Raw genomic sequence first — 24,278 nt, forward strand, 5'->3', positions numbered from 1 at the left:
CTTTTTTTCCCCCTTCTTTCCCCTCATCTCTATTTGGGACACTAAGTTAGTAATCGATGTTCCGAATATTTTTTTTTTCTCTTTTAATCGATGTTCTAATTAATCGTTCATATAGGAATTTTGGTTAAGGGTGTTTAGATATGTAGTACTACACTACTACGTATGAGTTACTAAGAATATATTAATTTGTTCAACGTAACCTTTTATTTCTACATAAATTTAATCGCCTTTTTTTTGGGAGTAGAGAAAGTTAATTTGATGTAGGTCTTTTTATTAATTTTTTATTCTTTTAAAAAAAAAACATAGTTTAAAAGAACATAAATAAAAGCAAGAACTAAACCTAAAACAGAAGAAAAAAGAGGCAATCTAATATGGTTCCAGCGAATGCCGAATAAAACAATGTCTTTCACAATCGCAGACTTAGACACAGATGAGCTTGGTGCACTTGAGATATTTCCTCTTGATGATACATTTGTGAAAAAGTTTTCCCTGACTCAAAATATTGGAGAGCGTCCATGCTTGACCAACATCCGAGTGACCACCTTGCTGCAAATTAACCAAAACTGTAGAATTTGTAAGTATGGAGATGAAGGAAATTGAACGCGAGAGAGCCATGGCCAACCCATTCCATATGAACAAGCAAGTGCCTCAGCATGCGAGGCAGACATCGTCAATCCGACAGCAGCGCTTCCTGTATTAAAAATATCCTGACCCAAAGTGGACAAGCTAGTGCCCAACCCGTACCTTCTCTAAGACAATTCCTATTCCAAGCCCCCATCAACCTTTAAATAGTAATCAATTTGCCCATCATCCGTTCTACCAATATTAACTATATAAACATGCAACTGTTGAATTGCTACTTGAATATGGAAAAAAAAAAAACCATACCAGGGTTTCTCGTTTGATGACGAAAAACCGAGTTATTCAGTGTAATCCAAAGGCACTCATTTGACGATTTCTTAGTGAATGAATGTATACAAATAACTCCCACAATGTCATTAAAAAAATATCCCAAATGATAACTTGATTAACAAATTAATAAGGTACGTTCCCAAACATAAAAAGTCTTTTGGACCTTTTTTTTTTTTGTGACATTCAAGTCTTATGGACCTTTGACACAAGCAGAGAAACCGAGTTCACACATGTATTCATGTACGCAACTACACATACATGGAATCCATTTCCATGGTTGAATTCAATTCCACACCAAACTTGTTATCTTACCCGAATGAATTCAATTCCAAAATCCGTGTTTGGAAAACATGATAATTGTCGCACACAACTACACAAGTAGACCTGGTTATTGGACAGGGTAGTCCAATGAATATAGGATTAGGGTCAAGTTAATAGGGCTTTTATTGGGCAGGGCTCTTATTGGACAGGGCCTTTATTGGACAGGGTCATTATAGGGTCAAATTTATACTACAATTATTTTGAAAATTAAAATAGTAATGATACAAAAAATTACGTGTATAGCTTCGTATTTACTTGTACTTGCACATGGCTCTTTTGTTTTTCATTTTTTATTGCTCGTTTATTGACCCGCCCACTAATGACCCGCAACCCGCTTTTGACCCGCCCATTATCGACCCGCTAAAAATGACCCTTTCAATACCCGACCCTCTTTTGACCCGCACCGACCCTGACCCGCCCCGCCCGATAACCAGGTCTATACACAAGTACTCCGGCCATACTGTTTTGTAATTCCTCAGACATATTGTATCGTATTCTAAGATATACATTTTCTACATCAATCACCAAGACAAATGTTGTGCCAAGTTCTTTTCTAGTCTAGTCAGAAAATATACACCACTTCTCTTCTATTCCAGTCACAAAACTACAGATTGCAATGAACACTAATCAACAGAGAGCTGGCTGAAATCATCCGTCAGTGGTGCTTGTAACGCCAACGCCTCACTGCCAAATATTTACGAACAATAGATCAATAACACTCATAGAAATTATATATCCAAGTATTTTTCACGCGTATTTTACATTCATTATTCAAAATTACCTGTAAGCATCTTGAAGCTCCTTATTGAGAGGATCATACTTACACGCATTGCTAAATGCTGCTACTGCATTTCTATAGTCCTGCACCAATTCAAAGTTATCACAATCCGTTTAGACGACAGACAATGTAGGAAAAAATCAGAACTTACTCCAAAAAGTAAAGATTAAAACATGATCATATAGACATAGATAGACGACCTTCAGCGTCATCTGGGCTACTCCTGTACGGTAATATCCCTCAAACCAATCTGGTCTCAGTTTAGTGCAGTAATATGCATCCGAGAGTGCAAGATCGGCCTCGTTCATGCAGGACCAGCACAGGCTCCTGTTGGATAACGATGTCGTATCTGTTGCCTTCATCCTTAAAGCCTATCCAGTTAAAGAATGAAAAGAACAACAATATTCAGACTGCAGCATCAAAAGATTGCAGCATACTATCTCTGTATACCAGCAAATTGCATGTAATACTCAGATTGCAGCATCAAAAGATTGCAGCATACTACCCTCTGTAATACTCATATTGCAGCATCAAAAGTTAACAGTATACTAACAATACTCAGATTGCAGCATCAATAAATTGCAGCATAATGCTCAGATTGCAGCATCAAAAGAATGCAGCATAGTAACAATACTCAGATTGCAGCATAATTTAAAGCCAAGTTATAGTTCAGTTTTAATTCTTTTACCTCTGTATACCAGTAAACTGCAGTCATGTAATTGCTCTGATGGCTTGTGCTCCATTTTCATTTGCTTCTAAGAATTTTGCTTTAGCTTTGAGTTCCCGCTGCAAGTTATGGAATGTGGGAACAATCAAGGATCAAATGCAACTACAAGAACTAACAAACGTAGTTTTTTGTTTTTGGTTTTGAGATTATAAAAAGGGTACAATATAGGTTGCATAATGAACTAGGAAAATAACCTGATGTTTTGCTTCCTGAGAGTTGATATACTCGTGTATTCCAAAACAGCTCCAGGTCGGAATATGAGGAATACGAGCAGTAATATCAAAGAGGGTGTCTACAACTGTAAGATGACCTTCCATAGCCGCAATTTCAATTGGTGTAAGATCACGCTGAAATAGAAGACACGGTAATAAGTCAAGCATATACACTCAGAAAAAAGTAGAAAAGAATGAAGGATAAAAGCAAGTTAATCTTCTGAGCAGGAGTACGAGTTTAAGGCCAAAACTCTTAAAAGCGTGTAAATGTTATCTTTCACTCACAAAATTAGTAGCATTAGGATCAGCTCCAGCTTGAAGCAAGCATTTGATAATCTCCTTATTGCCTCCAAATACAGCAACAACCAAAGGTTTTTCTAAACCAAGATTCGGGTCAGCATCATTCTGCACCAAGTATAACATGAGTACATGACTATCAGCAATCAGCAGGTGCTAAAAGAAGAATACTTAATATTTCTGCCACCCTAATTAAAGATATGAGATGCTTTTATGATACAGAGTTAGTTGCATTCCTAACTCTACTCCCTAAAGTCATCATAAGTTGATTGAACTTTGAAATGAGGACATATATGAACTTCAATCATGTAACATTTGTACTACAAAAAAATCAAATAATTACCAGAATACTATTAAGACTATAACCATATGTGTATAGATATAAAATAATTTGTGTTATGCAACATAAGGTTAAACAAAAGCAAAGCACCGTCGTTTACTCAAAGCAGCATACAGTTTTCTTAGCAGCAGCATACAGTTTTCTATCAGGTCGAAACAGGAGAATCATCTCATCATTCAGAAACCCAGTGCCGCGGAAAATGAAACAACAGTATCCATTCCTAGGGATGTTAATTCTCCACACCCCAGCGCTGGACCAGTAAGCCAAGAAGTTCATACTGCAATTAAATCGTTCCCGGATGTGTTAATGGGGACAGGGAGTGCAATGAAGTTAGCTCTGAGTGCTGCAATTGAAGCTCAAATTGGAGGTGAAAATGGCGGAAATAATGGAGTCCCTTCAACAGGAAAGCAAAGCCAAGCTGTGATGGTAATACAACATTATTGCTGCATTTGATAAGGTCTTTCTTATCCCAATGAACAAACACACTGTGAAAGGTTACCTTTGTTCAAAGTCCTATTTCAAATGTTGTTCCTTAAGCTGCAATCTTCAGCATAACAGCGGAGGAAGGCCTATCAGATTATCAAATTATATTGTTGATCGTGAGAACTTTGTTGATAAAGAAGCTGAGCGGTGGTCAGCTAATTATCAAGGGACTGCAATGAATTAGTTGTGGCAGAAGTCACAGATTCTAAAGCTGCTCTTAAAAACTTGAATAAAAAGGAGTTTGCAGGAGCTTCCGATAGGATAGGAAAAAGTAGAAGTGAGCTTGATTTTGGTTCAAAGTCAGTTGTGTGAGAGGCTGGTGACATCAGGTTACAAAAAATGGAGAATGATTGTCAGTTTCAACTAGCATAGACGTCTTGCACGAAAAACATGGCAATAGGATTTCTGACGCTCCAGGAATCCAAGAAGTGATTGGTTTTAAAGAGCTTTTAGGCTCTTCAGCTAATTGTTTGCAGGGTATTGATGTTCATAACACAGATTATTTTATATCTATACACAACTATTATTTTAGTCCGGATTTATTAAGTATGGAGTACGTCCACCCGAAATGGCAAGTGATCAAACATAAATATACAATGGTTCACAACTGTTCTCAAGAAAAATAAACAGAGAGGTAAATCTGTTTCAAAGATCCCTCGCAATAATATGGTTTCTTCTGTAAAGAAATACAACCACCAAAACTAACAACAAATGTAAAAAAAAAGAGGGTTAAAGAGACAAAGGCATATAACAGTACCTTCAGCAGTAGCCTTATGCAATCAAGAGATTTGTCTAGGATGGCAACCATCAACGGGTTCAATAAGGGATGACTAGTATAATTTGGCTGCACCATGAAAGAAGAAGGTTCATTGCAAACAGAGAAGGTACCATCACGTTCATACAGAATTTACAAGATCTTTTTCATCTTATGTATTTGATATACATTTTTATAAATTAAATCATCAATTGTAAGATATCACTAAAAGGAATATGTAACGTGTCAAAGCTCATGAGTCATGACAGTAGAGAAGGAAGAGCATTCATTTCCAACATCAAGTCAATTGATGATTGAATTCCAACAACAAGGAATCAACATGCGCGCAAATTAAGCTCTGACTTGGGTATGGAAATTTGACACTTGACACTTAACTTTCGACCAAAAACATGGAAGTGGACACTAGGCAACATACCACTACAGCACTACCCAAGGCCAAGTAACATAAAGCACATACATCAACAACAAAGACAATAATCAAAACATATCATTTCAGTCAAATACATAATTAAGAAAATTAAGTGTCGTCACATACATTAGCTTTATGTTCAAGCAAAATCTTAAGAGCATCTCTCTTGCCATGGGCAGCAAATCGCAATGGCGTGCCTCTAGAAGCCGATGGCGCATTAACTACGTCACCTTTTGTTATTAAAAGTTTCACCTGGTCCTTCCTTCCTGCAACAGTAAAGCCAAGTTTAAAGGGCAGAACATTCTTATTTCAACTATAGCTTCACCCAAATGAACCGTGAACCTTTTTAGCCACAAGGATCATAAGACGTGTAATTTAAACTAGTAATGTGACAAGACTCATACATACAACAACGTAACTCAATAAGTTTTAGAAACCTTTTTTAGCAGCATAGTGCAATGCAGTTAATCCCGCATTGCATGTCATATTAGGATCTGCACCATGATCCAGTAGAAAAGAAGAAGTCATGAAATTTCCTTCGAAAACCGCATAATGCAGAGGGGTGTAACCTGTAAAATAGCCCATATAAACTCAAAATAAACCCAAGAAAGCTTATTCTTATGCATATAGTACCCACGAAACATCAAAATACTAGTATTATTCAAGTTTCAAGATCACAATTCATAGCAAGACAACAAAAATAAACAAAATATCTTTTACAATGCTAGGCATGGATGATATCAATTACTTATAAAGAAACAATATAAGAACAATCAAGTAATTGTAAATAAATTCAAGAACGCGAGAATTAACATTGGAATTTAAAAACATCACTACAAACAATAACACTAAAAAACCCCAATAATGGCACAATTCGATCAGTAATCGCAATTTATATCACCTAATCTAATCCAATAATTCACATGATTCATATGATTAAAAGCTTAGAAGTTAAAACAACACACATTAACACTAAAAACCCTAAAAGTGCACAATTCGATTATCATGCAAACCACCCACAATTCCACAAATCACAATTCGATCAAAAACAATATGTATAATTCTAGAAAGAATCATTTACCCATTCGATCTTTGCAATCAATATCAAATTTGATAGTGTCGACTAGGTATTTGCAGAATAAAGTTCGACCCTCGGAAGCAGCAACGTGAAGAATTGTATGCCCGCTCGAATCTTTTGCTCCCAAGATTTCTTTCGCAGTCTGTTCTCCAAACTTATCATTCAAATTTTTCACGATTTCTGCAAACAAAAAGTTGGCAAGAACTCAATTCCATTATGAATTAATTACGAGTATTAGTTTTAATAAAAAAAAAAGCAAAAATGTAATAATAATAATAATACTGTTACCTTTGATGCGTTTAAGGTCTCCATTAGAAGCTGCTGTGAAGATGTCACTCATGGTGGAAATTGAAGAAAATCTACGCCAAAAACAAAGAACTCAAACAAAAGATTTGATAACCGTAAAAGGAAGAAGACGAAAACGAATAAATGTATCGAAGAGGTTTGATTTGTGCGCCTTTTTTTCGTTGTCTGTTTTATTTGTTAATTGGCGGTTAGAGGGAATTCCATGTAATTTATGGAAATACAATACGGCCTCCCTTTAAAATAGTAACTAGTCGGTAGTCCAAGCGTTGTTTCGGGTTTTGATTTTAATGGGTCGAGGTTTACTTTTTATAATAATTAGATTAGGTCCCATGCACGCATGGATATTTGAAAAACTATTTTTTAACCATTTTTTATAAAAAATTTAATTGAATTATTTATCCCTTAATATCTTAAATCTATTGCGTAATTAGTAATCTCGAATGTGCTCATTTATCATATAATATACACGTAATATATTTTGTATGTTTATACGATGATCTGACTAAAATATTTGATATATTTAATATGCTAATTTGACCAAAATATTGAGTAAGAATATTTTCTATTATTGAATGACGGTTTGACTAAAATATTACCAAAATTTTCTAATAATGGCATATTCCATAATCCTATATTTTTTTCCATATATAAATATTTATACAAAAGGAGAGAAAATATTAAAAATATATATATATATATATATATGTGTCTTTTTAGGAAAGAGTTTTTGTCGGGAAAAATTTTCACCAGGAAGTGACATGTGTCATTCCTGGTGTCTCTTTTAGTATATAGTAATAGATAGATGTGCCCATTTTAAAAGATTGCATTTTATATTTTAATTGTAAAAGATAACATGTGTCATGGGCTCATAGCTAGCTAAGATGGTAGGAAATGAGACTTTAATCCATGCAGTCTATTGTTCGGTCCTTGCTGCATGCTTTTTTTGTTGTCAATAACATACCATGATGCTTATTGGTGGTGTTGTGGCATAATAAGGAGGAGTATACGTGATACATACTCATTTTTATAAACGCCTTTTAATATATTAGTATAAATAATAATAATAAAATAAAAATATTCTCAGATTATAGCAAATTTTCTAGAGTTAAAATAAAAATGTAACCTAAGAATATACGGAGTACTCCGTAGTTAAATGTCGCCTTAAAATCTTTTTAAATGAAGTTAAATTGGGGTGAATCCCACGTGACATGACTGATATTTTATGGGAAATGATTAGCTAAATGGCACGCAAGAAGTATATATGATAAAGTTAATGTTAATATTTCGGCCAAATGTAGGAGTTACTCCATACATTTTTATAAGATACGACTCCTATTTATTTTTTAAAAATAATGTATGTATGAGGTAATTTTCTCCAAAAATGCGATTTTATAAGATAGTTTTGAATTTTCCGAAAAATTATGTATATGTGTCTATAGGTGCGTGATTTGACGTACAAATCTATACTAAGTCTCGGCATGTTTAAAATATTTGCTGGAGTAAAATCAAGGGGGTCTTGTTTTAAAACTTTTTCAATTATCATGTAAGCATTCCATCAATATTTAATAATTAATTTGTTGTTAAGACTCCTTAAGTTTCAATCAAAATTTAGCTCTTCATCCATCAAATTCATTTAAGACTTTGTAACTTTATGTATAATATTATTTTATTATTTTATTCAACTCACACACTAAGAGCATGATCAGCCCTAAGTCTTAAGACATGAATTGTGCTGACATGGCATATGATTCATCAATCTTAAGATTAGACATATAGAAATTATAGCATTGAAGTAGACAAGTCTTATCAAAGTCTTAAAGTGAGTCTTGAAAAATTAAGACTCAACTTAAGACTTTGTATGTGAGTTAAATAAAATAATAAAAATGATATTTTACATAAATTTACAAGTCTTAAATGATTTAATGGGTGAAGAGCTAAATTTAATTGAATCTTAAGGAGTCTTAACAATAATTTAATTATTTAATATTAATGAAATGCTGACATGGCAAATAAAGAAAATCTTAAGACAAGACCTCCTTGATCTTGCTCTAAGTCTTAAGTTAAGTCTTAGTTTTCCAAGACTCAATTTAAGATTTTGTTAAGATCGTTCACTTCAATGCTACAGTTCACTATGTTTGATCTTAAAACTGAAAAGTCATATGGCACATAAGCAAAACTCAAATCTTAAAACTTGGGGTTGATCGATCATGCTCTTAAGTGTGGAGACGGTTCAAAGGGCAAGACAAGAGGAGGCATAAGAGAATTGTCGTCACTTGTTTATAAACCGTTGGACTGTCGTGTTTGTCCTAATATATTTATTTGTTGTATGATTGTTTATGAGAAGTGATTTTGGCACATCGACTTAAGAACACAGTTTGTGTAGCTGGACAATCTCTTTTTTAAATCTTCACTATGGAGTATTACTTAATTTGATTGGTGAATATCTCTTGCCACTCAACACGGTAATTTCCAAGTCTATGTGTCAAGGGCACTTACACTAATTTCACTTCAATGTTCCACGTCATACATATTTATTTAAAAATGATAAATATGTGTGGTACAAGTTTCAACCCGTGACCTCAAATTTGTAAACCAATTATTTTACCACTAATTTGAATCAAATTGCATGTCATATTTTCATAACAAAATATAATAAATGACCATTTAATAACTACGGCGTATACCAATTGCCTGTTGGTTTATTGGTGATTGAGGCTGAACTTGGTAGGAAGGACCCCGTGTTCGATCCCCCGCAATAACAATTGGGAGGGGACTGAAACCTATCCACTCAGAACTCGACCCGAATCCGGATTAGCCTTAAGGATGAACCGGGTGATACACAGAGAAAAATAACTACGGCGTTCTGAATTTATTTGAAACTGTTATCCATGAATTAATACGGGTTATCGCCTGAGCCCAAATACTAATTCGTAATTATTAACCGTTGCTCAATCGTAAACTAGTTAGCACATTAGTAACACTTCAAGGCAGGTTAAGTGTGACGATTTTAATTAACTTCCCTCTAGTGGATGGAAGGGCTCTATTCATGGTTGGACCGTGGCGTTGGGTAGTAACTAATTAAATGGCCTAGATCATACCATGAACCCGTTAAAAAAAACATTTGCCTATTTTTATTTTTATTTGGAATAAATTATTTTTTATCACTTAAAAATCGAAAATTTGTATTTTATAATTTTGTAAAAATTAAAACTTGTATTTTACCACGTATAAAAAAATTAAAACCTGTTTTTTACCACGTATAAAAAAAATTAAAACTTGTTTTTACTACCTGAAAACAGGAAAATAGATCATTTTTTCTAGATACAAGCTAAACAAAACCCTTAGTTTTTGTTCTACTACGAGGAGTTCTCACTGCTTTCGGCAAGTGGACTAACATCGCGCGTGAGCTTGTATGGGTACCTCGATGGGTTGCATCCTTCTCATTCGAGGTTTTTCCCATAATCAAAGCTCGAAATCGAGACCTTGATTAAAGAACAAGAGACTCTTAACCACTCATGCTAACCTCCAATGGTGCACAAAACTATTATTTGAACAATAAAATTACGGTATTAATATTTTGTTAGGACCCACCAAACTTCAAAGCCCTGAAAGACCTTTTCGCAGGGCAAGTTCCAACTAAATTTTAAGAGTTTTCATTATGCATAAGGGGCCCTTCACCGACGGTTTTTCTCGGCCCCCGAAAATGTCAGGACCGATCATGTACCCTAGTACCACCAATGTATCTTGGGGTATGATGAATCTCCACCATAATCCAATCTTGGCTCAAAGGATGAGCTAAAATCATTGATAACATATGCCTAAGTTACAAGGGATTCTTACTATCTCAAGCATAAATATGAAGGACTCCAACGACTCAGTGTTTAGAGTTGTAATCAAAATATCTTGACCTTATCAAATAGCGGGCCAAACCGGGCCAAGTTTAGGATTTTTTTAAAAAATCCCACTAGGTCGGACCTGGCCAAACTTCGGCCAAAAAATTCTGCCTGGAATCCGCTATTTTGGGCCAAAAACAACGGATTTTCGAACCGGCCCAAATTTATAGCTAATGTTGGGCTTTTGAGTTGCCCAAAACCCAACCAAATAATTAAAATTGTGGGCCGGGCCTTTAAAGACATCACATCTTCCCGAAGAAAGGGACCAGAAACAGTTACATCATCATACTTTGGCAAGTCTTGACTCCTATATTAGAGTCTTCCTCCAAAGTAGAAATATGCAATGGTGTATCTCATGATAAATCGACATCTTACTCACAAATCGATATTGATGATACATTTCACACAAACATACTATGTTACACGGATCTTCATTTTACCTCAAATACTCGTATCAGATTTTCGACACTCTGATATGGGTATGCACACTTGGACACTTCATTTTGGGCCATAATCGTGCAACTTTCACAAAATAACTGTGTAACAATTGAACACGTACCACATAATATGGGTATCTGAATCCAGGATAACATAGCAAACATCTTGTGTAAACCATTAAACATGAATTTCTTCCCAGAAATGTATCATTATAAAACCCTAATCAAACACTACATCGAACTAGACAAATCGAACAATCAATTCTCAAATTTTGATCCATAGTACTAACACTAAAAAGCCGAAACCCTAGAATTATTTCCATAGAAGATCAACAAGCATGAAAATCAAACAATAAACCCTAATAGTAATTAAATTAAAATTTACTTCCAAAATTAGCATTTGCAAACAGGTTAAACCATTAGGGAGGATCAACCTAACTCATCCTTTTAGATGTTAAGGGAAATGGAGGGTCAAATTTAGAAAACTCGATCTTTTGATAGTCAATATGTGCCTCTTGTACGTAGTTGTAGCCTTAGGTTAGTACTGTAATATAGTCTACTTAGTTTGATCCAAGATTTGAGCACTTTTATTTTCTCTATCTTGAAAGAACAATGATATGTTTTTTATCGTATCAATTTTGCAAAGCAAGTTTTAGTGTGATTACGGTTGTAAACGAGTCGAGTCGAGTACTAGCTGAGTTTAATAAGAATTGTTAGTGTTCAGCTTTGAAAAAATATTGTTCGGGCTTGACTCATTAAGGATTTGGTTTGTTTGAGGTTTGCCCACGAACACGCTTGTTTGCATTTCGATTTTGACCTCGATTCCTCGAGCTTGGACGAGTTTAAATCGAGCTTGATAAAATAAATGAGCCTTAAAACCCAACTTTTACATGTAACGAATTTTTTGATATCATTTAAAAGATATAGAAAGAAATTAAAATAGCTTTAAATGTCATATTTCGAGATATCAAGATTCAAAATTCATGTATTAGAGAATAGAGACCGTAAAGTTAACTATGGTGCAATATGTAAGGAACAAATGAATTTTTTGCTTATTGAGCTTGAACGAGTTTTAATGATTCTTGAACATATTATTCTTACAAAATAACTTAAGCGAGTTGTTCATGAACATTAACGAGTTGAACATAAAGTTGTTCGATCTTGACTCGTTTACTTAACGAGCTTAGATGTTTTTGTTCAAACTTGTTTATTAATCTATCATATGAGCTTTGACCAAACTTATTCACGATAAGTTCACGAACCTAGCTAACAGCTCGACCATTTGCTCCCTAAGTGTGATATAGATATCTAAGTATTATAAAACAGAGGTAGTATTAAGATACAGAGTAATTGCTAACATTATTGGTATGACTTGAAATAGAGGTCTTCAAATAGTATTACTAATAGGTTGTACTGTAATCTAGTCGTTCAGTTAGTTTGATCCAAGATTTGAGTACTTTTATTTTCTCTATCTTGATTTTGTGACTAGTAACCCGATTTTATTTGAACTCAAGTAATAGGTCAAAATTCAATCGAACCCGTTTTTGACCCGACCGATTAAAAATAATTGTATCTATAGTAATAGATGAGATTATGAGGAGTTTTAAGTATAGTAAACGTGTTGTTATAACTATTGTTGGGTGTAATATAATTTTAATTTGAATTATACGCCATTTTAGAGTTGAATTTGACTAAATATAAACTCGTGTGAGAAAATTTGTTAATTGTGTCCATATTTTGTATATTATTACCTATAATGAAAATATAATACTCGTCTTGATATCTCTCACCCCGTTGGGTCGACCTGAACTCGAAAGTTTCGAGTCTTGAACAAACATTTATAAACCCGAAATTAATTTTTTTTATAACCAGGCCAACCCGAATTAACCCAAACCCCAAATTAATACGAAGTATTTTTCTTACAACTCGACCCGACTGGCCCGTTTGACAGGTCTAACTCTAGATACACTCAATCAAGCTGTGGCCTATGGGCCTATGGTGGAACTATAGAGAGTCCGGTGGGTCACATGACCCAACGAATAAAAAAAAAAGGGGAAGTAATTAAACCTTTTTTTTAAAAAAAATCGCCCAAAATGTACAATGTACAGACCCGAAAGAGTGAAAACGTCATTCAAACCAATTTCGCGTAACACCTTACTCCTCTCCTCTCTTGCTCCCCATAGCGCCGCCCAGGCTGCCACTTGCCCAGCCATCTGCCGTCACTGGTTCACCGTCACCGGCCCTCAGGTCCACCACCGTAACCGGATTACAGGTCCACCACCGTAACCGGATTACAGGTCCACCGCCGTCACCGGCTTATAGGTCCACCACCGTCACCGGATTACAGGTTCACCACCGTCACCGGATTACAGGTTCACCACCGTCACCAGCTCCGGGGATCACCTCACCGCGCGTCCACTATGACGTAGTCAACGATAAGCTGAACTGCTGAAGATCCGCCGGACCGCCACTCACCAACTCCGCCGCCGTCTTACTCTACAAGGAGAAGGAGAGGTTCAGCGATCCAGGTACATTTTTATTGGTTTTAAAATTGAATTTTAATTTCTAATTCATGATTAATTGTTTGGTTAGACTAGTTTACCTGTTTTAATTCGGTGGGACTAGTATTATTGAATCTGTTGCTAACACATTAATGAATGATGACTGGTGTGTTGGAGTTCTTTGTTAGGTTTTGAGTAGAGGTTCAAGCTGAGTAAAATTACAGAATCAAAAGTTTTTCAATCATTGAATCATATATTCTATACATGATCTTGTTAATATTCAGCTCATAATTTTTAGAAGAATATGCCTCTTAATATTCCGCTCATAAGTTTTAGACTGAAACTATTTGGTTTATCATTCAATACTAAAGGGTTTTTGTTTGATTAATTTGGTGATAAAAAATGTCCGGTATACATTAGTTAATAAAAGATGTTTCCCATGGATGATGTTATAGATCGATATCAAAACATAAAAACTCGTACACAACAATTGTAATAATGTTGTAGATATTTGATTTGTATATGTACTTTTGGGACGAATTTTATTTTTACTTACTTTTATATATGTATTGTGTGTTTTTATATTGATTATTCCTGGATACGCCATTGCCAGCAAGTCTACCACAAGAGAAATGCGGAGGGCGGCGCTTTCCTCCGCTTCATCGTCAATCTGCTTCCTCATCCGAAGCACTTCTTTTCAAAATGGTCTTCTCCCTTTTCGCCCCAACTCTCCCTTTCTTCATACACCCTGGTACCCTCTCTCTCTTCCTCTCTTCGTGTATACTTGTATTTGTGTATGAAATCTCTTATTGTTTGGTGCAGTTTTTCTTAATTGATTTTTATGAAGTTTCATTAGCATTTGATTACCCAAATTAATCAAAATTTTCGCTGTTTCAGTGACTTTTTGGGCTCTAATTATGTTATGCAAGTAGTTACTCCAATAACTTGACTTGCAGAAACTAATTTGCTTGTGTATCTTTGAAATTGATATATACTATAGTATATACTACTACACTATGAAACTTAATTGGTGGGTGATTGTATTGGCTAAATTAGATCATATTGTCTTGTAAATAGATAAATTATACTGTCTAGTACTATAGTGTATACTATAGTGTATAGTGTGTATACTACTCCACTATGAAACTTCTTTGGTGGGTGATTGTATTGGCTAAATTGGATCATCTTGTCTTGTAAATGGGTAAATTATTTTTTGGATGAAAATTGATTGAGATGTTTATTAAGGCGGAGTTTTTATTGGATTATTGACACATGAGTTCTTCTGATGCCCGTGTAGTTACCGATACCCTCAGTCCTAAAATGCGGTCCGCAGTCATGTATACCTTCTTAAGACGTTTCGTAAAAGTTGTCACCTTTTCTATAGTGCTAATGATTTGCAATTGGGCTTGTTCCAATACACTTTTGCCTAAATTAAGTGATGAAAACAGAGTTCGAGTTCTCACCAACTACTAAAATTGGTGTTATAGTGAAACAATTACGAACCTTAACTCATGGGTGGAGGACATGTGATACTAGAGGGTCATGAATCATTATTGTATATGTCTGGACTCTGGAGAATGATTTAGGGTGTCACCTATTGTTGCTGTTTATATCATCACCCTATGCTTGGGCAGAAATGTTGGGCGCTGTTTTATAAAATACCTGTTTAACTTATAGTGCACCCTATGTTGCTATGTCCATAGGTTTTCTTTTTGTGGGTTTGGGATATGTTTTAACTTGTTGTAGGATGCTTTCGTGGCTTTCTTATTTGTATATTTTATAGTAATTATGCTGATGTTTTCATTTTGTACAAGTTTCTCTAGTGGTCTGCCCAAGGATTTCGTCCAAGGTTCTCATTTTCGGCCACTCCTTCGAGTTTCCTCCATTTCAGGCCATCGGGGCTTCCACAGTAGCCTGTTTTTGGACAGAGCTAATATTGACGGAGATACCTTAAAGAAATCTGAGAGGAGCTTTACTCCGGAGGATACGTCTACTAAGGTAAAGAGGAAAAAACTAAAGGGAAAGAGAGCAGTTGTAAGGTGGGTAAAGCACTTCAGGTGGAAAAAAAAGAAGGAGCATCAAAGGATGACTGCTGAAGAGAAGATCTTATACAAGCTGAATAAGGTCAGCTGCTGCATTCTCTCACTCCTCTCCATCTGAACATTTTCATAGTCACCACTTAGGATGTTTTGCGAAGGAAGTATTAAAACTGGTTTAACTAGAAGAATGTTCTTGCATCATGTCACAACTTGCTTCACTTAGGTTTAGAGCGTAGTTTATCTGATTGGAAAATATGGGATGCTGAAATGTGCCTCTATTTTAAGAGTCACATCTGACAACTTTTGCATCCGATTACCTAAATACCTAATTACTCCGTTTTATACTGTTTTTCTGAGCATTGTAATATGCTGCAGCTTAGTAATGTGTGTGTGTAATGACTTCTAAGTATGACTTGTCACATAATTGCCCTATCATTCAGTTGGTCATTCCTCTTATCATGAGCAAGGCCTTAAGGAGGGAGGGAGTCGGGGAGGATAGGGTTCAGTCTTTCTTAGAGAAAGAAGCTGCCGCTTGATTTCCTTATGTGCAGACTTTTCTTCAAACATTATGTTTTCATCTAGTTGGTACACATCCGTTGTCAAATCTTTTGAAGGAATATTTATTACTCATATTCTAGCTCAACCATTACAATATATGTTTGGAAAAAGCACGACAAGTCACGCTAAATTAGTAAAAATTAAGCTTAGGCACGACGGCCCGGCACGAAAGACCGTGGGCCTGGAGGCCCTGGACCCTGTTTTGAACTTTTCAGTCCGACCCGGCCCTTCATGATGGAGAGTGGGCGTGGCCTGGCCCACATCCATCTTTATATGTTTGTCCTCCCTGTACCCTCCCCCCACCAAAAACTAGGAAAATAGCTGTTTCTGAGTTAGCTTCCATGCAGGCTCGGAAGAAAGAAGAAAGACTTATTGAGGCACTGAAGAAGTTAGAGCCGAAAGAGTGGTCGGAGGCAACTCATGATCCTGAGGTATTGACGCCGGAAGAGCATTTTTATTTTTTGAAAATGGGCATCAAGTGCAAGAATTATGTTCCTGTTGGTAGAAGAGGGATATACCAAGGTGTAATCCTCAACATGCATTTACATTGGAAGAAACACCAAACACTACAAGTAATTGTTAAGACATTTACTCCTCAAGAAGTGAAAGAGATAGCTACTGAATTAGCAAAATTGACCGGTGGCATTGTACTCGATATTCATGACGAGAATACGATAATCATGTACAGGGGAAAGAACTATTCACAACCTCCGGCAGAAATTATGTCACCACGTGTCACCCTTCCTAGGAAGAAGGTAATATTTGCTTTTCTTTATTCGATGGCGATATATGTTATTGTTATATTTTCATGTTTTCATTACATATCATGAAGGAGAGTGGGCATAAAAAACTGAAAATTAATAAGGGGCTTGTCACTTGTAAATTCATCATTTCTCAATGAATAGGAGAATTGTACTCTTAAGGGGTCTATCTTCTACTTATTTGCTTGAACAATCATCTTATTTTGCAGTTATACGTAGGGGGGAATTTTACCTCATATCATGGATTTTAATTGTTGGTGGTTGTATAAAAAATTCAAAGGACCTAGTGTAATTATTCTAATTTTTATGTATATTAAAGTATAAAATTCAAAGGTGAGGATGCGTAGTAAAGATTTAACCAAAGCTCGGGATACAAGTGAAAATTTAATTTCAATCATGTAGTATTTGGGTTAATCTTTTGTGAAGTCCACCCCTACAAGTGGTCAGGGGAATAAAGAAATGGCTTGGACTTGCTATATAGTTTTCATTTTGCTAAGAACTTTGTTTTTTTTAGTGTTTGCCTCATCGTTAAATGCATCCAAAGTTTTACACAACACTGTTTAGCATCTTTTAACTATTCTCAATTTCTCATATATACTCCGTAGTCCGTACATGTGTATATAACTTTTATTCCTTTCCACTGAAAGTTTGATGTAATACGTGTTGTATGCTTTCTTGAAACTCTTGGTATTTTGTAAAGCGCCAATACCATGTTGCTCTTTTGTGTATAATGCAAAAGGGCATTTTAATGCACTATTGTGTAGCAATGACTTGGAAGTATTATCTTTTTGTATCTTTATACCACAAGGGAATTTTAGTTGTTCAATTCTTGAACATAGAATCACTCTATACCTACATTGAGGAAATTTGATAGAATTTGAAGTATATTTTGGGCATAATTTCATGAATAGATCAGGAGCATGCCTCGTAGTCGTAGCTCACCAATAGATGATATTTATTTCGTTGTAGGCATTGGACAAATCTCAATACAGAGATTCCTTGCGGGCTGTCAGAAGATACATTCCGAGGCTTGAACAGGAACTTGAGTTGCTCATAGCGCAATTTAAAAACAAAGAGGATAATTCTTCCGAGATAACTGAAAATGCTGCCACGGTATCACCTGATACTCACAACATTTCTTCTGCTCCCTTACCAAGCTTGGAGTCACCCCCTTCGGATAAGCTAAGAAAATTGATGGATCAATATGATAAAACTGTGGAGGATGATTCATTTACAGATGCCAGCACGAATTCAGATTCAGAAGATTTATCTGACATTTTTGAGACAGATTCAGATAGTGTGGAAAATGTAGAACAGCCTCTATATTTGCATGAGTTTGATAAATTTCCTGCGAAGAATACAAACCCAGAAAGTTTTGCGGAAGATCTACGTCAGATGTCATTAGACTCAAAGGAGGCCGAGCTGTCGAGTGAAGGTGTTGACCTTGCTGACTTTGACGAGGTTGACCAAATCTTTTTGCGAGCAGCTGAACTTTTGAAGAATAAGAGACGATGAAGGTATGTTGCACAACTAGAAATGGCTCTTTTAACGACGAATCTTTAACGACTGAAGTAAAAAACTAGTTGTTAAAACCGAGAAAGTACAAAAAGTTGAGAAAAGTAACGCGGGTTATCCAGAACTTTTAAACAAATAAGATAGAACGGATTTTTTGTACTTTTGTTTCGTTGTTAATGCATGTTTAAAGCCGCTAATAAAATTCCACCAAACTCTCCAAAACCTAAATGAAAAAACCCTTTGTATTTTCTTTGTAATTTTTGGTTCTCTAGTTCTCTGTTCTTAAGTTCCATGGCGGCGACTAGCGAGGGCTCTCTTATCATAGATTTGCTGATGGAATTACCTTTCCATTCAGGATTTGTTAAAGGCGGAGGTCCAGGTGGCGGGGGTCGTTTCTGGTTAGGGGTTACATCTGGAAAGGTGGCGGCATCGAAGAAGGTGATGGGAGCGACGGTGGTGGTAGCTTTATATGGCGGGGAAAATAGGTTAGTAAGACGATTTCTGCTTGAATCTCGCTTTATTCAAGTTACAATCTTAATAGTTCATAGAGATTTTTTTTGTTGAATGTACTTTGTGTAATTGGTTAATTATTAGTCAATTAATCCATTATTCTTTTGCAGAGTTCAATTAGTTTTAATAATTTCGGTATGGCTAATTGTTGTTTACATGAATTGAAATTTACAATTGAAGTCCATTCTCATAGAAATCAGTTTGCAATTTATCCATTATATATTTTTATTCTGGTCAATTGCAAGACGAACATAGAGATAATAGAACACTATGGTTTCTCAAATCCAGTGGATTTCAGTTAATTGATCTTTCACAAGACTATTGTTGCTAACCCAAAAATTACTAGTTCTAGAAGGAATATGAAAATATAAGTGTTGGTTCCTAATGTCAGAGCTCCTAGCTAACATCCATGCCAATTGGCATCCACCAACTATAGGCAGCAATATTGATTGAAAAAGAACACTAAAAGTGTTAATGAACTTACTACATGTGTATAGCAACTCTGTTACTTTGGTTATATGGACAGAATTTCCTATGATCTTAATTATGGACTTACCTTTTGTTCTTTAGTTTTGTAATTAGTGACATGGTTTAGACATACATTGATTCCTCTTGCTTATTCATATTGATGGAGCAGCCAATTTGGAGTTGATTTACCATCCCCTAGTTACTATTTAAACATTTAAATATCGGGTTGTAATAGATTCTATGCCTAAAACTTGGTTTACATATTATCGAATTCCATTGGAGACCTCGGAGTGATTTTGTATCTATATGGTTGTGTTTCAGGTTTGTTTGTCCAACTTTTGTTTAGCTACACAATATCTTGAATTTTTACTCTGGATTGCCTATTATTACAGATTTTTGATAGAAAACTGAACATATGCTTACTTAAGCCCTTTGAAACTGATCATTGATTAACATATTGGAGCTGTTATAATCATTCACTTGTTACTGACTATGAGTAGGCTGCAAGTGATGTATATAATTAGCCTTTTGTATTTACTCCCTCTGTCCCAAATTATATTCCTGTTTTCTATTTCGGGGGTCCCAGATTTATGGTCCTCTTTCCTTATTTGGACATTACTTTTCCCACTTTTCATACACTATATTCCTCTTTTTCACTTTCCATACAATATATTCCTCTTTTTACACTTTCTCATACACTATATTCTACTTTTCCACTTTCCATACACTATATTCCACTCCTTAAAACCCGTGTTTTTTGTCAAACAAGACTATTATTTTGGGACGGAGGGAGTAGTTTACTTGCACATGCTTGTAAGATTGAGTAAGACACAAAAGCTAGCAAGCTTCAGTTTTGCTTCAAAATCTTTCAATAATGGCTACTTGGCACTCCTTGCTCGATTCTTTCACTTATCACTGAGGTTTCTGTGTGTTCTGTGCATACCACTTTAGGTATTCTCTTTGAGTAGAAAGTAGAATGGTAAGTTGGTCAAAATTAAATATATCCTCTTTGCATTTTGGATTTCTTGTTGCAATCTCTTTTATCTTATAGTCAAATCTTAATGTCATTATGCAGTAATCCATTGATTGGTTTTTCTATATAAGAACCTTTATAGCTAGAGTTGTAAGTTTATCCATGACTTATGTAGTTGTAAGCTTTTTCATAATAGGGATTAGGATAATTAGCTTATAGACTTTGATTTGACCAGTGATATGTTTGAATATGTTGAACTGTTGGTTAGCTTTTGATTGAAGGTTGATCCTTTTCTTGGTATGGATAATGTCTTTCTTAGCATCCCTGAATATTCGATGCCTTTGAGAAACAGTAAATGTTTTTGCCTGTGAAAACTTTAGCTTTAAAGGAACCTCATTTTAGGTGGTAAAAAAAAATTGTCCTTATATTTATTTATGAATAAAATTATGAGAGAAATTGGCCATTTGTTCACACCAGGTTGCCTGGTTTTAACTGGTCAACAAAAAAAGTCATGATTTTTTGTTGGTTCATTGATGCAGGTTCTTAAACGGTCCGCTTCAAACTATGTTTAAAGGCTTTGATTAGACATGCATTTCCCATGAATTTCCACTTCCCCCATTTTTTAATGTCAACCAAACAACCCCTTAGGATCTTTAACTTACCTATAGGTTAAGGGACATTAAAGGACACGTGATGTCATATATAGCTTCTTTATGTTTGATAGAATACGCATATATTTTGTAATATACTATTACAAAATATATGCGTATTCTATCACACCCCCACAGTCGAAGCGGGAGGTTCGCGAACGCTTAGACTATCCCGGAAATCAGGAAGCTAATTATACGCTAGCATAATCTCAGGAAACTAATTATACAATATTGACTGAATATATTACAAAATATATGCGTATTCTGTCAATGTTAATCAGAATTTGTATCTGCTCCTTTCCTTGTTCAGAGTTTCCCAACTCTTGAACAGTTGAAGAGCAATTTTGCAGTAAAGTTCATCCCGAGCCTTGTAACTGCTTATTTAAAAATGCTTCTATCAAAAATGTGATTGCAGATTCGGATTTGGCACCTCAATGTGATACAACTTCAGAAGAGTATAGCTTCTTGCCTTATTTGCAGTGTCAAGTTCTTGAACTAGGTATTCTGTTTCTGAAATTTTCTTCTCACAATTTATTTTTGGGATTTTTTTTTTTCAGATTTGCCAAATCCATGTCTGAACTTAGACCTGATCAAAAGGCGGGCTGAGGCCTTAAAAATCTGCCCATTATGTCGGGCCAGGCCAAGCTTTGGGCCGCTTTTGTGTGCCCAAAACCCGCCTTTTCGGGCCATTCGGAGCAGACAAAATTTATAACTAAAAGTGTGGTTTTACGTTGCCCAAAACCCCGCCAAATTTTTTATTCAGGTCGGGCCCAGAACCGGGCCTAAATATTCAGCCCAAACCCACTTATTTTCGGGCCAGATCAGCAGACTGAACTGTAAACCAAAATTTTTGCAACACTTCTTCCATCTCTTTCAACACACACTCAAAGAATAACTAAATTTGAGTCTCTGAAACAACCAGAAATGTAGCACTTGTCATTTTGTCAATAGACTCAATGTCAGAAAGCCCTATTTTTTGGTATGTTCTTGGATTGATAGAATACTCTGCATAATTTCTTGCTTCACACAAATATACTTTTCATGTTATTAATGTGAATTTATTTCTGTCTTGTATATTGGTTCAACAAGTTTTTAAATCAAAATGATGTACGTGACTGATGATAACTTCTGTCAATTCATGATACGAATAATTTAGAACACTACTTAACTAATACGGAATCTGTCATGAACTTCCTCTGTTGTTTTTTAAGCTTATTTTCATGAAACTAAATTAGGAGATTAAACTTTAACGTTGGTTTACATTTATGATTTTAATTTTGCCATGGTTATATATGTTGTAGGATGGATTTCAATAAATAATTGAAGAACAGCCAATAATATTTCCCATGTCCATATTGAGGTAACTTTTCTTCCATATCCTTAAAGCTTTTATTTAACTTTATATTTAACTTGTTTTCTTCTTTATATAGGAGCACAAATGGTTTTTAAGTCATGTCTCATAACACTTGAGAAATATCAGAAGAACTTCAATCTAAGTTCAATGAAGAAAACAAACTTACCAATCGTATGGACACGAAACAAGAAGATCAGGACGGTCAAGACCTCGACCTCGACCTCTATGATATTTGTTGTAGATTTTATTTTAGTTTAATTTGTCGGTGTTTTATTACGAGTACTATCTTTTAAGTTTAATTAGAACATAAAGACGAGATGATGTGGGTGTGATTGTTGGTTTCTCCTGAATTGGAAGTTTATAAATGATGTCAAAAGAAAAATTTGAGCAATGAAGTTTCTATTTCTTTTTATTGTTATGTCATTTGAACAAAATACAATTGCTTCAAAATTAAATATTAATGTTATTTTACGATGGATTATTTGGTCGTAATTATGTAATTGTTTGTTGTTAAAGTATCTATTGGTGACGAAATATTGTGTTGTCGTTAGTTATTAATGCCAAAAAATTAATTCTTCGTTAGTAACAAAACGACGAAACAGTAATACGTCGTTAATTGTTAACAGTGACAAGATTTTTTGTCGTTATTATTCAATGACGATTATCGACAGTAAAACCAATAACGACTATCATTGTCGTTAAAACCAATAACGACGATAAATTTTCGCTGTTAAAAGTTTTAACGACGATGAACTTTTGGACATTTAACGACGAAAAATTCCATCGTTAAATGCTCTTCTTATAGTAGTGTTCAATTGTTAATATATAAGTTGTAGTTGCTGATATTCACTTTTTCTGCTTTATTAACACTTGAAATCAGTTTGATCTGTCGTATATTTAGATAAAATTTGCCCCAGGCCAAAACCGATTTTTCCAATTGAGATACGCTATGTTCGGATTATGTATAGATCATAAACAATACTTCCTCCGTCCCTTAACACTCGACCCGGTTTGATCGGTACAGAGTTTAAGGGACTTGAATTGACTTATTAGTTTAATAGATAGTGGGGTATTATTTTAATGTAGTTAGTGGGAAATGTGTAAAGGGGTAGAGTATGAGTTGAATATTTTATTATTTTTTGTATGGAGTAGGGTGTAGGTGGGTTAATAAGGGAGGAGTTGGAAATAATATAATATTGTTAAATATTTCCATTTTTAGAAACAGGTCAAAGGGACAGCCCGATAAGGAAAACAGGTCAAGTATTAAGTGACGGAGGGAGTATGTCCACTATCTGTCCAGATCATAACCAATCTGCTCAGATCATATCTAGATCAGAATATTAATTCAATATTTGATGTTAATGTTATTATTAATATATAATTCCATGTTAAGATTAATATTAATACATCAAAGCTTTGTTTCCTTCACCTTATTCTTATTGCATATCAGATCATGTCAGAAAGCAAAAACACTCACATAAAACATTAAGATCATAGTAGATTAGACCAGACCATAAGCTAAAGAAATCAGACCAGATCAGGTGAAAAGAACAAGGTCCAATTCAAAGAAACGTAAAAACATCTAGAACATTTGCAAAATAGTTTATGTCAACTTGAAACATGGCAATGAATAAAAGCTATGATAAATTATTATTGATAATATACACTAATGGTACAAATAGTAATGTTCCGCAAATAGGAAGATATTGACTATTGTCACATAATAGTTACATCCAATTTTGAAGTATTGAACTATGAATGTGTGATCTCAATCTGTTTTTTTATAGACCGAGATTATATTTCCTAATCAAAAAGTTTTATTTTTAGAATCAGGCAAATTTGTCAAATACAACCTAATAAAGTTTTCTATTTGTCAATTACAACCTCAAATTTTAAATTTTGCCAATTACAACCTTAAACTTGTACACCTATTTTAAATTACAACCCTAAACCATTTTCCGGCAAAAATCACCGGGAAATA

At 34.9% G+C, this 24,278-nt stretch overlaps 2 protein-coding genes across 4 annotated transcripts; one reads left to right on the top strand and one right to left on the bottom strand.

Moving 5' to 3' along the window:
* Positions 1–1,666: 1,666 nt before the first annotated feature.
* On the bottom strand, positions 1,667–6,881 carry LOC110781843 (uncharacterized). Its single transcript, XM_056828774.1, has 11 exons — positions 6,621–6,881; positions 6,336–6,512; positions 5,692–5,823; positions 5,381–5,520; positions 4,828–4,914; positions 3,236–3,355; positions 2,933–3,085; positions 2,700–2,797; positions 2,212–2,382; positions 2,015–2,094; positions 1,667–1,917 (listed from the first exon to the last, which is right to left on the bottom strand). The coding sequence occupies exons 1-8, from the start codon at positions 6,670–6,672 to the stop codon at positions 2,723–2,725; spliced, it is 936 nt and encodes a 311-aa protein (XP_056684752.1). The 5' UTR covers positions 6,673–6,881; the 3' UTR covers positions 1,667–1,917; positions 2,015–2,094; positions 2,212–2,382; positions 2,700–2,722.
* A 6,187-nt stretch (positions 6,882–13,068) lies between these two features.
* LOC110783948 (uncharacterized CRM domain-containing protein At3g25440, chloroplastic) lies at positions 13,069–22,715 on the top strand. Of its 3 annotated transcripts, none has more exons than XM_021988349.2 (9): positions 13,069–13,496; positions 14,083–14,220; positions 15,284–15,593; positions 16,414–16,821; positions 17,797–18,344; positions 18,698–18,827; positions 21,359–21,442; positions 22,245–22,303; positions 22,374–22,715. In XM_021988349.2, the coding sequence occupies exons 2-5, from the start codon at positions 14,102–14,104 to the stop codon at positions 18,340–18,342; spliced, it is 1,383 nt and encodes a 460-aa protein (XP_021844041.1). In that variant the 5' UTR covers positions 13,069–13,496; positions 14,083–14,101; the 3' UTR covers positions 18,343–18,344; positions 18,698–18,827; positions 21,359–21,442; positions 22,245–22,303; positions 22,374–22,715. The 3 variants fall into 3 exon arrangements, with proteins under 3 accessions (XP_021844041.1, XP_021844051.1, XP_021844058.1); XM_021988359.2 differs by having other exon boundaries at positions 15,293–15,593; XM_021988366.2 differs by having other exon boundaries at positions 15,361–15,593.
* Positions 22,716–24,278: the final 1,563 nt, after the last annotated feature.

Source organism: Spinacia oleracea, chromosome 5 (assembly GCF_020520425.1).
Source record: "Spinacia oleracea cultivar Varoflay chromosome 5, BTI_SOV_V1, whole genome shotgun sequence".
Taxonomy (NCBI): Eukaryota; Viridiplantae; Streptophyta; class Magnoliopsida; order Caryophyllales; family Amaranthaceae; genus Spinacia; species Spinacia oleracea.